The sequence below is a fragment of the Ahaetulla prasina genome, chromosome 2, assembly GCF_028640845.1.
Source record: "Ahaetulla prasina isolate Xishuangbanna chromosome 2, ASM2864084v1, whole genome shotgun sequence".
Classification (NCBI taxonomy): domain Eukaryota; kingdom Metazoa; phylum Chordata; class Lepidosauria; order Squamata; family Colubridae; genus Ahaetulla; species Ahaetulla prasina.
This window is the reverse complement of record NC_080540.1, coordinates 7,482,786-7,496,454: the sequence shown is the minus strand read 5'-3', so window position 1 is coordinate 7,496,454 and position 13,669 is coordinate 7,482,786. Positions and strand designations below refer to the sequence as shown.

Genomic DNA, 13,669 nt, shown 5'->3' with positions numbered 1-13,669 from the left:
TTTAACTTGTGTTTCTAAACTGTTTTTGTAGTGCTGTTTTGATAGGTTGGATTGTTTTTCCTTTTGTGTAAAGACAGATGCAAAATATGAGTTAAGTAGATCTGCTTTCTCCCTGTTGCTTGTCATCTTCTTGCCACTTTCTCCCAGCAATGGGCCAATTGTTTCCTTGACTTTTTTCTTGTTTTTAACATGTTGGAAGAAGCTTTTTTTGTTATTTTTTACTTTTGTCGCTAGCCTTTGTTCATTGTGAGCCTTAGCTTTCCTCACTTCATCTTTACAGGCTCGGCTATTTGCTGATATTCTGCCTTAGTTATTTGCCCCTCTTTCTACTTTTTATATTTGTCCTTTTTGTCTTTCAATTTGTCAGATAGTTCTTTATGCATCCATGCTGGTTTTTTTTGAGATCTATTATTTTTCTTCTTCATTGGTATTGTGTTAGACTGTACTTTTATAATCTCACTTTTCAAAATTTCCCAAGCTTCTTGAGTCGTTTTTCCCCTGAGGATTCTCATCCATTGAATTCTTCTCAAGCTCTCTCTAAGTTTATTGAAATTAGCTCTCTTAAAGTCCAAGACTCTAGTTTGACTTTGTTCTACTACTTGTATTTGCTTAATGTCGAATTCCAATATTGCGTGGTCACTTGCCCCCAAGGTTCCTGTAGCTTCAACACCTTCTATCATTTCATCTCTGTTAGTGAGAATTAAGTCCAATATGGCTGATCCCTTGTCGCCTTCTCTATTTTTGGGAAACAAAGTTGTCTGCTAGGTTTGTTAGGAACCTGTTGGATCTTCCACTTGGTGCAGAGTTTGTTTCCCAGTTGATGTCAGGGTAGTTAAAATCCCCATTACTACTGTGATGTGCTTCCTACATACCTTAGTTAGCTGACTAGCAAAAGTTCATCTACTTCCTCTGTTTGGTTGGGTGGCCTATAGTATAGACCTATGGCAATATCGTTTTCACCCTTTTATATTGACCCAAATACATTCAAGATGATTTTCATCATTGTTGTGCTCTATTTCTGTAGAGATGTAGTTATTTCTTATATATAGTGCAACTCCACCTCCTCTTTTATTTGGTCTATTTCTTTTAAATAATTTATATCCCTCTAGCTGTATGTTCCATTTGTCAGTTTCATCCCACCAAGTTTCCGTAATGGCAACAATATCATATCTGCCCTCATTTACTTGAATTTCTAATTCACCCTGTTTATTCCTCATACTCTGTGCATTGGTGTATAGACATTTGAGTCCATTTGGATTGACCTTGTGTTTACTGTCTATATAACCTGTGTTGACTGCCCCTACTTTCTTGCCACCTGTTGGTTTAGTGCACATGGTATGGCACTCACTGTTAAATGCTTGGTTTTGCTGTTAAATGCTTGGTTTTGCAACAAAACAACCACAATTGTTGCAAAAAAATTGTTGCAAAAAAACAACCACAATTGGGATTAGAAGGTTGGTCTCTGTGTGGTTTTTTAAGCAAGTCATCCTGTGATTGGACCAAATTTTTACTGCGGTCACTAAGCGAATCGCAGCCAAGTTGCTGCACTGAAGCCAATCCGTGATCACCCTTTGCAAACTGCTTGGAGCAGGGGTCTCCAACCTTGGCAACTTTAAGACTTGTGGACTTCAACTCCCAGAATCCTTTGCTGGCTGAGGAATTCTGGGAGTTGAAGTCCACAAGTCTTAAAAGTTGTCAAGGTTGGAGACCCCTGGCTTAGAGGGATTGTGGGGGGAAACAGGAAAATATCCTAAAGTGGGAGGCACCTATGTGAGCAGCAAGGGTTAAAACCATAGAGAGCCAGACTCTGGAAGGACGAGGATATCTTCACCACCACCAAGAGGCTCCGGTTCGATTTAGGAGCAGGCTGTAGTTTATACTTCAGATTCCCAATCGGTGTCCGAGTGGCAATGCTAGCCGCGGCGTAGGAAGGATTCCTCTCGCCAAGGAGACTTCGGATCAGAGCCGGAAAAAGAGGTTCGCCGGGCACCGCTGCCTTTGCTGAGACCCCCGGCTTCTTCGGATTCCCGATTTCTCCTCGGGAGGAAGCTGCGGGGTCGGGGAGGTCTCGCTTTGCCTAGTTGCGGGGCGATCAGAGCAGCCATATCGCGCCTGCTGGGTGGAAAGTTGAGCTAAGTTGCGAGAGGAGGGGATTGCACCGGTTTCTGCAAGCTTGTTGCCAACTACGAGGGGACAGGAACGCCTTTCGCAACCTTCGTGTCGTTCCAGGCATCACCACCACCACCACCATCATCATCTGTACACGGACTCACGTAGAAGTCGAGCTTTTGCCGCGGAAGGCGTTGGAGGTTGTTGCTTAGCCAACTTCTGAACGGAACCCGGTCAGTTTCTCTAACTGGCGACTCAGAGGGCGGCTTTGCTGTTTGAGGTTTATCTCTGTCTCTCATCTATCTATCCATCCATCTATCTATCATCTAATCCATCCATCATCTAACAATCTACCTACCTATCTATCCTATCCAACATCTACCATCTACCTATCATCTGTCTGTGTCCATCCATCATCTATCCATCATCTACCAATCTACCTACTTACTTACCTATCCTATCCAACATCTACCATCTATCTATCATGTGTCTTTCTCCATCCATCCATCATCTATCCATCATCTACCAATCTACCTACCTACCTTCCTATCCTATCCAACATCTACCATCTACCTATCATCTGTCTATCCCTATCTATCCATTATCTATCTATCTATCTATCTATCTATCTATCTATCTATCTATCTATCTATCTATCTATCTATCATCTATCTATCTATCTATCTGCCTGCCTATCTACCTACCTACCATCCGTTCATCATCTACCATCTACCAATCTACCAACCTACTTACCTACCTACCTATTCTATTCTATCCTATCCATCATCTACCATCTACCTATCATCTGTCTGTCTGTCTGTCTGTCTATCCATCTATCCATCCATCCATTTATCCATCCATCCATCATCTATCTATCTATCTACCATCCATCCATCCATCTATCATCTACCATCTACCAGCCTACCTACCAAATCTATCTATCTATCTATCTATCTATCTATCTATCTATCTATCTATCTATCTATCTATCTATCTATCTATCTGCCTGCCTACCTACCTACCTACCTATCTATCATCCATCCATCATCTACCATCTACCAATCTACCAACCTACTTACCTACCTACCTATTCTATTCTATCTTATCCATCATCTACCATCTACCTATCATCTGTCTGTCTGTCTGTCTATCCATCTATCCATCCATCCATCTTTCCATCCATCCATCCATCCATCATCTATCTATCTATCTACCATCCATCCATCCATCCATCATCTACCATCTACCAGCCTACCTACCTATATATCTATCTATCTATCTACCTGCCTACCTACCTATCTACCTACCTATCTACCTACCTATCTATCATCCGTCCATCATCTACAATCTACCAACCTACTTACCTACCTACCTATTCTATTCTATCTTATCCATCATCTACCATCTATCTATCATCTGTCTGTCTGTCTATCCATCTATCCATCCATCCATCATCTATCTATCTATCTACCATCCATCCATCCATCATCTACCATCTACCAGCCTACCTACCAAACCTATCTATCTATCTAATCTATCTATCATCTCTTTCTCTCTCTCTCTCTCTCATTTATCTAGCATCGCTAATCTATCCTCCTCTCAATCACAGTTGACATCCTAGCATGCCATTGTCTGTATTTATAAGGCTTATTTGAGTAGCAAAATCTAGAGTCTGTAAAACAAAAAAGCAAAAACAAATCTTTTCTTTTTTGGCCAACTGCTGGAACCAAGTTTCTCTTTTTCTTTATTTCTTTTATTTTTTATTAACTTTTTTTGCTGTCGTTTTGTGTCAAGCAACTCTGGATAGCTTACAACAACAACAATCAGGAGCTTGCTAATATATGTGAGCAACATAGGAAAAAAAAATACCTGGTTATATTTGAAATTTGAATTTTAAATGATGTTATCTCCTTGATCTATGCCATTCAGGGGATCGAATGGGTGTGAATCCAAAATATCTTTGAACCAAGAAGGCCAGGAAGACTCTAGAAATATATAAGCTTAGCTTTGGGGCAGAATTACTTCCTAAATATTCTTTTGCATGTCTATTTTTTTTCCACTGCAGGAGAGCCCAACCTTGCTGCTTATCAGAAAGCTGGTTTTAGCAAAAGATTCACAGACGGGTAGTAAGGAAGGTTTAAGTGATGGAGACCCTGAGTGTGCAGGTGAACATGTCCATGGAGGAAGAGACCACGGAGGACCCGGAGCTGAAGATGCAGAAACAGAGTACTTCGCTGGTCAAACTCTGGTCAGACCTGGAGGCAATGAAAGCCTCCTCTGGCATGGTTCCTCTCCAACAGGTGAAATGCAAACCTGAAGAGGGACTGCAAGATTGCTGGGAAGCCCAGTGGCAGGAGTTTCTCAGGGGCCTGCAGGGTCCTCGCTCAGAGAGGGTCCATGCTGAGACAGTAGAGGAGTCCAGACATTGGGTCAACACGAAGGCCTTCCTAACTTCCTTTGAGCAAGTTGCATCCGCCTGCAAATGGCCCCAGGACCAATGGGTGACTCTTCTTGTGCCAGGACTCAGACAAGAAGCTGAGGAGGCCTTCAACAGCCTTAGCGGCCAAGAAAGAGGAGACTATGGGAAGTTGAAGGCAGCCATCTTGCGAGTGGAGGCCCTGGCCAGGGAGAAACAGCGCCGGGATTTCCGGCAGTTTTGCTACCAGGAGACCGAGGGGCCCAGGGCTGTTTACAGGCATCTCCAGGAACTTTGCTGGCAGTGGTTGAAGGCTGAGAGGTGCTCGAAGGAGGAGATCCTGGAGCTGCTGGTCCTGGAACAGTTCCTGACTGTCCTACCTCCGGAGATGCAGAGCTGGGTCAGGGCTCACGGCCCTGAGACCTGCACTGGGGCTGTGCTCTTGGCTGAGGAGTTTCTGTCGAAGCGGAGCTCGGTGAAACAGGAGGAAGAGGTGAGATCTCTGGTAGTGGGCTTCAGCTGGTTCTTCAGCAGATGGAGGAGAATGAGAGTTTAATGCATTTTCCACTCTCTGCTTTTTTCGGGAGATGCGAGAATCTAGTAGAGCTTGAAGGTATCCAAAACCCAAGGCAATGTTAGAGAACAGAGGTTCTCTAATTCCATTTTTTTATATATATATATATTAGATCAAATTAAGGAACAAAGCTTTGAAAATGAATGGTACCTTTTTTTTTTGCATTTATATCCCGCCCTTCTCCGAAGACTCAGGGCGGCTTACACTATGTTAAGCAATAGTCTTCATCCATTTGTATATTATATACAAAGTCAACTTATTGCCCCCAACAATCTGGGTCCTCATTTTACCTACCTTATAAAGGATGGAAGGCTGAGTCAACCTTGGGCCTGGTGGGACTTGAACTTGCAGTAATTGCAAGCAGCTGCTGTTAATAACAGACTGTCTTAGCAGCCTGAGCCACCAGAGGCCCTTCTAAGTCTATTTCTTCACTACTCTCTGGCTTTCTGCTTCCGTCCAGAGTAAGTGAAGGAGAAGTTGTTTTAATCTCCCTCCACATTGAGAGAAAGATGGGAAAAGACTGACACATGCAGGTTACCTATTCTCCCATCGTAGCTGATGAATTTTGCTCCACTGAATACTTCTTTTGTGTCATTCCAGAGTCCAGGTCCTTTGGGGATGGTGGCAATTGGGGAGCCTTCCCAGGGAAGCCAATTTCTACCACCAGGTTCATGGGGATGGCAGCTGTCCAGGGAGATGAAGCTGGACGTTGAGAAAGAAATGAGTTCATTCGGTAAGCATGAGCTGCATTGGATCACCCAAAGGTGTTGAGCGCTTCTCCTTTGATCTTTTAACATCTGAACAAGAGTTGCTAATGTAGCATCGATCCTAGCGGTATAATTTTCCTTCAGGTGTGAGAGAACTGGTTTGAATCCTGCACAAGTAGGAAGACGATTATGCTCCATAAATAGAATGAGAGTTTGCATTTATGCCCGTTTTTTGACCTACAGCTTTCTGCTCATCTTGGTGGCAAATCCGAGTCAAATTATTGTATTTTGCATTTGCATTTAGACTTCTATTAAAGGTAAAGGTTCCCCTCGCTGATATGTGCTAGTCTTTCCTGACTATAGGGGGCGGTGCTCATCTCCATTTCAAAGCCAAAGAGCCAGCACTGTCCAAAGATATCTCAGTGGTCATGTGGCCGGCATGACTCAATGCCAAAGGCGCATGGAACCCTGTTACCTTCCCACCAAAGGTGGTCCCTATTTTTCTACTTGCATTTTTTATATGCTTTCGAACTGCTAGGTTGGCAGAAGCTGGGAGAAGTAACGGGAGCTCACCCTGTTACGCAGCACTAGGGATTCGAACTACTGAACTGCCAACCTTTTGTTCAACAAACTCAGCATCTTAGCCATTGAGCCACCGCGTCCCTTAGGCTTCTATTATATTTACATAATTAGATGGACTCTTGTTCTTGTCTAAAACAGGTATCTGGCAGTCATTAATTGTCCTTCCCTAAATATTCCTCGCACCCAGAAAAATATCGTGAAATGGAGAAGCTGTTGAAGTTTACCTTTTCCATGACTTATTAAGTCAGGAATGTGCAAAATTCTTTTCCCTTTAAAACAGAGTGGTTGTGTCACATAAACCCCAACATGCAATTTGTTAGTAGAGTAGCCTACATAACCACAAAGTATTTGATACCTAAAAGCATACATGCCCTGTGATTAAACATTTGAAGAGGCTTATGTTTAAGCAAGATTAAGGAACACTACATAAAATCCAGTGGTAAAGAATCACAACTAATAAATACAGTGTTTGTGAACTCTGTAGAAAAATCCTGAATCCTACAAAATGTTGATCTAGAACCGTGATGGTGAACTTATGGCACGCATGTCACAGGTGACATGCAGAGCCATATTGATGGGCACGCGAGCTCAGCTCCAGTGCACATACGCACACCAGCCAGCTGATTTTTGGGCCTTTTGTGCCCACCAGAAATAGGGAAACAGGCTGTTTCTTGCCTCCAGAGGGCCTCGGGGGTGTGGGGTGTGGGGAAGGCCCATTTTTTGCTGTCCCCAGGCTCCAGAGCCTCTCTGGGGAGGGTGAAAACGGCCTTCCGCACCCCCGTGGAGGCCCTCCGGAGGCGAAAATGGCCCATTTGCCAACTTCCAGTCCCACCAGAAGTTGGCAAATGGGCCATTTCTGGCCTCCGGAGGGCCTCCGGGGGGGTGGGGAAAGCTGTTTTTGCCCTCCCCAGACTCCTAGAAAGGCTCTGGAGCCTGGTGAGAGAGATAAACGGGCCTACTGGGCCATCGCATGCCAGGAATGGGGGGAGGGGGGTTGTCGTGTCCCATTCCTCCTCTGACGGCCAGGTCGGGGAAGTCCGTATCAAGCGTGGCTGCAAAGCCTCTGCAGCTTTGCCAAAGTTCTGTCAGAGTTCTCAGGGCAGGCAGGAGACCAGGATGTGACTTCAGCAATCCAAGTTAGACTTTGCCTGACTCAGAGAATGCCAGAAAGCAGATCCTTTATATAGGCCATGGGGTGTGGCTCCATGACTCAGCACTTATCCAGGCCTGCCCCTCCCTTCCTTTTGCTGACATCGCCTCTCTATTCTCCGGAAGCGAGGATCTCTCCAGCCTCCAGCTGTTGGTAATAATAGCTCATGACTGGCTTCACATTCTTCAGGCTCAGATGCTGTGAGGGAGGGGTCTAGTTGCTCTGTTTGTCTGGGCATGGTGCCAGGACTGGGGGCTGGAGGCACGTCAGGCCATTCGTCTTGCTCGGCCTGTCCGGGCATGGTGCCAGGGCTGGGGGCTGGAGGCATGCCAGGACATTCTTCCACACTATCAGCATCTGGCAGGAGATAAGAGGGGCCCGGCTGCGGCGGGGGGAGCGAGCGAGGCACAACAGGGGTCATGTATGCATGGGGGTGGGGCACATAGAATTATGGCTGTGGGCATGCGCACACACACATGGGTGTGGGCACACACACCCAACTCCTGGCATGCGATGGCAAAAAGGTTAGCCATCACTGACTTAGAATGTCACCTGAGCTTTATCTAAAGACTTATGACCTCCTTCCTTCCCCAAGGCGACAGTCACAGACAGATGAACCAAGACAACCATCTTCATCAGAGCATTTCTGAGGCACCAGAAAATGAGATACTAAAAAGAGACATCATACCCTCCCAGCATTGCAAGGAGGAAATGAGGCCTAAGAACCAGGAGGATCAAGAAACAGAATGGAATTCCCCCAAAAGAAGCTCGGACGAAGTTGCTTCTGTCGGTAAAAGTGATTCCGATCCAGATGAAGCCAAGGCCGGCCATAAAATCCACCAGTGCCACTGTGGTAAACGTTTCCGGTGGAGCTCCAATTTTCAGGTACACAAACGAATTCACACCGGAGAGAAGCCATATACGTGTACGGATTGTGACATTCCTTTTGGTAAATCGGCCCAACTAAAGGCCCACAAAGGAATTCATACCGGCGAAATTCCCTTTCGGTGTCCCACGTGCCAGAAAACTTTTACCAGCAGTTCCAACCTTATCACCCACAAGAGGATTCATACCGGAGAGAAGCTGTACCGATGCACTTACTGCGAGAAGAGCTTCCGGCAAAGGGGGACTCTCACCATCCATGAAAAGATCCACATGGACGAGAAGCCTTTCAAATGCTTGACGTGCGGGAAGACTTTCCGCCAGAAGGGGACCCTGAGCGTCCACGAAAAAATCCACTTGGGGGAGAAGCCCTACCGATGTCCCAGCTGTGGGAAGAATTTCCGCACCGCGGCCGTCCTGAGGGTTCACGAAAGGATCCACACCGGGGTGAAACCGTATCAGTGCTCTGTGTGCCTGAAGAGCTTCACCGACGGATCAAACCTCATCACCCATGAGCGAATTCACACCGGCGTGAAACCGTATCAGTGCGCACGCTGTGGGAAGACCTTTTGTCAGAAATCCGGCCTGATGACACATGAACGCATTCATACAGGGGTGAATCCATACAGGCTCTCAACCGATCAGAATCATTTAGAGGGAAGATCGGATCTTGACGCCCATCAGGGAGCAAAACTGGGAGAGAGATCATAGACCAGAGGTCTTCAAACTTGGCAACTTAAGACTTGTGGACTTCAACGCTCCATGGCATAGGGCCGGGTTACTTACGGGACCGCCTACTGCTACCGAATACCTCTCACCGACCCGTGCGCTCTCACAGAGAGGGACTCCTCAGGGTGCCGTCAGCTAGGCAGTGCCGTCTGGCGACACCCAGGGGAAGAGCCTTCTCTGTGGGGGCTCCCACCCTCTGGAACGAACTCCCCCCAGGACTTCGTCAACTTCCGGACCTCCGAACCTTCCGTCGCGAGCTTAAAACACATTTATTTATCTGCGCAGGACTGGATTAGGTTTTAAATTTATACTGGTTTTAATGGGTTTTATTATTTATATTGCTTTTTAATAATTCGGCCATGTAGAATAAGTTTTTTAACTGTTATTTTAGTCTGTATTTATATGTACTTTTTTACTTGCCTGTGAACCGCCCTGAGTCCCTAGGGAGATAGGGCGGTATATAAATGTGATTAAATAAATAAATAAATAAATAAATAAATAAATAAATAAATAAATAAATAAACTCCCAGAATTCTCCAGCCAGCATAGCATAGCATAGCACGCCATGCCATGCCATGCGAATTCTGGGAGTTGAAGTCCACAAGTCTTAAAGCTGTCAAGTGTGAAGACCTCTGTCATAGAAAGACAAATAGTCCTCGGTTTACCATAGTACGTTTAGGGACCGTTCGAAGTTACAATGGCACTGAAAAAGAGTTACTTAGGGCTGTTTTTCACACGGTTGGCCACATCTCCCGGGGCACGTGATCAAAATTGGAACTTTCGTACTTGATGTGTATGTCAGGACTGGAATTGAGGATACTTTCACCCAGTGGTGGTATTCAGCCGGTTCTATCCGGTTCGGGCGAACTGGTAGCGGCGGCTGCGTGAGGCTCTGCCCACCCGCCCACATATCATCATGTCCCGTTTTTGATGCTTTGCACATCCGCGCAAGGCTCAGTGCAAGCAAGGAGGTGGTATGCGCGAGCGTTCCCATTTGCAAACCGGTAGCGAAAATAAGTGAATACCACCCCTGCTTTCACTAATTGCTTATTTTCTTACTAGACCTTACATTTCTCACATCAAATATAGATCAGATAGTTAACTTTCAATTAAAAAAATAATAAGTACAAATAAGCTTTTAACTTAGAACCATTTATTTAGCCCAATGGTCACCAACTGGTGGTCCGTGGACCACTGGTGGTCTGCAGAAAATTTTGGTGCTCCACAGAAAAATTATTTGCATTTTTTATATTGCACTAAATCAGGGGTCCTCAAACTATGGTCCCTGGGCCGGATACATGCAATGAATGCTTGTGTTGCTGCAGAGAGTCTCCCCCTTCAGGGTCTTTTTGTGTGGGTCGGAGGGGGGCAGAAATTCTGACTCGGGGTCTGCTTCAGCCTCCTGGTGTGGGGCTTTGGGCGAAGGCTGGAGGGAAGCAAAGCTGGTGGCGAAGAGCCGGAGTGCCTTGTTCCAGTGGGACTGCATCATGGGCTGGAACTGGCTGACTATCTCAGCCCACTGAGCCTCCAGGCGTCGGTAACTGGTTTTGCATTCCCCACAGGTCTTTCCTCTGCTTGGAAAGCCTATGCTCGTAGTCCTCAGTGAGGTGCTTCTGCTGAGCCTCCTTCTCGGTCAGATCCAATTTGAACTGAGCCAGCTGTTTTGCCAATTCTTTCTCATGGTGGCTGCTTAGCTCCAACAACTGCTTCCTGTTGGGGCCCTAAGGAGCCTAGGAAGGCAGGCAAGGAGTGGCTGGGAGGGGAGGGGTGAGTAGAGGCCGGAGAGATATCCCTCAATGTGAATGATATCAAGTTGGCCACTCCCACCCAGTCACATGACCTAGCCACACCCACCAGCCAGTCATTAGGCAGATCATATTAATGGCCCGTGGGATTTAAAATTATGAATTTAATGGTTCCTGAGGTCCGAAAGGTTGGTGATCCCTGGTTTAGCCTGTTGAAAGTTAGAACAGCCCATTAAATATTGGATCTGTTTGATTATTAGATGGATAGATTCTCCCATCTGAAATACCTGTTTATTTAATACGATATTTTTTGTTGAAGAAGGATGGGAAAGTTCATAACTATTTGTAGACTCGTTATGTAAGGGAAGGAGAACCTATCAGGTTTTTTTTTTCTAATTTACAGGTAGTCCTCGATTTACGGCCACAATTGAGCTCAACATTTCTGTTGTTAAGCGAGACATTGGTTAAGTGAGTTTTGCCCTTTTTTTACGACTTTCTTGCCACAGCTGTTAAGTGAATCACTGCACAGTTGATAAACTAGTAACCCGGTTGTTAAGTAAATCTGGCTTCCCCATTGACTCGGCTTGCCGGAAGGTCGCAAAAGGGGATTACATGATCCTGGGACACGGCAACTGTCATAAATCAGTTGCCAAGCATTTGAATTTTGATCATGTGACCATGGGGATTATTTTATTTTATTATTATTATTTAATCATATTTATATACCGCCCTATCTCCCGAAGGACTCAGGGCGGTTCACAGGCACTTAAAAAACACATAAATACAATATAAAAACAGTTAAAAAACTTAATCTAAAAGCCCGTTAATTAAAAATATAAAAATAAAACCCAATTAAAACCATAAATTTAAAATCTAGCTCAGTCCTGCACAATTAAATAAGTATGTTTTAAACCCGCGGCGGAAGGTCCGAAGGTCCGGAAGCTGACGAAGTCCGGGGGGTAGCTCATTCCAGAGGGTGGGAGCCCCCACAGAGAAGGCCCTTCCCCTGGGCGTCGCCAGACGACATTGCCTCGCTGACGGCACCCTGAGGAGACCCTCTCTATGAGAGCGCACGGGTCGGTGAGAGGTATTCGGTAGCAGTAGGCGGTCCCGTAAATAACCCGGCCCAATGCCATGGAGCGCACATGCTGCAGTGGTCCTTCCTAAGTGTGAAAAATGATCCTAAGTCACATTTTTTCAGTGTCGTCGTAACTTTGACCGGTTACCACATTGTAAGTCTAGGACTATCTTTTTTATCAACAGCCAGCCAGAATGGATTCTTGTGTGTTTTTAAGATTAGATATATTAAAACATTTGGGTTTATTTCCCTCTTTCTTCTGTACACAAATCATTTTTTTCTCTTTTGTTTTTCATTGTTAATGTTGGATGTTTGTTTTTCTGTTTTGTATTTTACCTTTGTGGATAAACGAAAATAAATACAAGAGAGAATGTTACACCTGCACTAAAAAAAGTGATCTAAGACTGGCCTTTGCACTTAAAAACTGTCAGAGTCAGAATCAGAATAGAGCCGGACAGGACCTTGGAGGCAGGGGTGAAATCTAAAAATTGTCCCTACCGGTTGTGTGGGCGTGGCTTAATTGGTGGGCGTGGCTTGTTGGTCAGATGACTGGGTGGGCGTGGCCAATAACAATAAATAATAAAAATAATAAACAAAGTATAAAAAAACAATAAGAGGTACCAAAAACCAACTTTCACACTTTATACACACACAACACAACACAACACAACACAACTGACTCACACACAATGTAAAAGCAGCTGCACTTCACACTTCACACAGCCACAAAATGCTCAAAAACCAACTTTCACACTTTACACACACACAAAACAACACAACACAACACAACTGACTCACACACAATGTAAAAGCAGCTGCACTTCACACTTCACACAGCCACAAAAAGCTCAAAAACCAACTTTCACACTTTACACACACACACAACTGACACACACACACGCACACGCACAAAATACCACATACAGCTTTCTGAGATTTTGTGTGTTTGTGTAGTTAGAGTGAAACACTACAGAAACACATCAAATCTCAGAAAGCTGCACAAATATTTTATTTTATTTTATTTTATTTTATTTTATTTTATTTTATTTTATTTTATTTTATTTTATTGTGGACTTCAATTCCCAGAGTTCCTCAGCCAGACAGCATTAATCACTCAGTGGTGAAATAGATTAGCTAAATTTAGATTAGTTCTGTCTTGTGCTAAAAGCGAAACTGGGGCTTTCCGGCTGTGAGCAGAACCATTAGGTCGATCAGTAATCAGGTAAGTGGCTTAGACTCTTTTAAAAGGAGTTTTTTAAGGTTCTGCTGATGAGGAACTCAGGTGAGATCCCCAGAGTAGGCTTTAAATATATATTTTTTAAAAAGTCTCTGCCAATCTCAGCTGAGGGGCGGGATCCTCAAAGGCTTTTTTTTACTTTTAAAGGCATGTTTTGGCTGAAGCAAAACCGGCTTTTAAAAGTAAAAAAAAACAACCTCTGCAGATGGTGCAGCTCAGCAGAGGCGGGGGGGCGGGGCCAGGGATTTTTGCTACCGGTCCTCCGAACCAGCAGCTGCCATCGCTACTGGATCGCGCGATCCCGTCCAATCCGGGAGCATTTCACCCCTGCTTGGAGGTCTTCTAGTCCAACCCCCTGTTTTAACCAGGAAGTGATGTATTTTGTACCCTCTGCGCATGCGCAGAAAGGTTTTGCACATCAAGAGCACAGCACGTGCACTTCCAAACCGGTAAGGAAGGT

At 45.0% G+C, this 13,669-nt stretch overlaps 1 protein-coding gene across 1 annotated transcript; it reads left to right on the top strand.

The window, feature by feature from the left end:
- The first annotated feature begins 1,805 nt into the window (after positions 1-1,805).
- On the top strand, positions 1,806-13,321 carry LOC131191228 (zinc finger protein 3-like). Its single transcript, XM_058169141.1, has 4 exons — positions 1,806-2,342; positions 4,175-5,018; positions 5,700-5,832; positions 8,134-13,321. The coding sequence occupies exons 2-4, from the start codon at positions 4,254-4,256 to the stop codon at positions 9,129-9,131; spliced, it is 1,896 nt and encodes a 631-aa protein (XP_058025124.1). The 5' UTR covers positions 1,806-2,342; positions 4,175-4,253; the 3' UTR covers positions 9,132-13,321.
- The last annotated feature ends 348 nt before the right edge of the window (positions 13,322-13,669 follow it).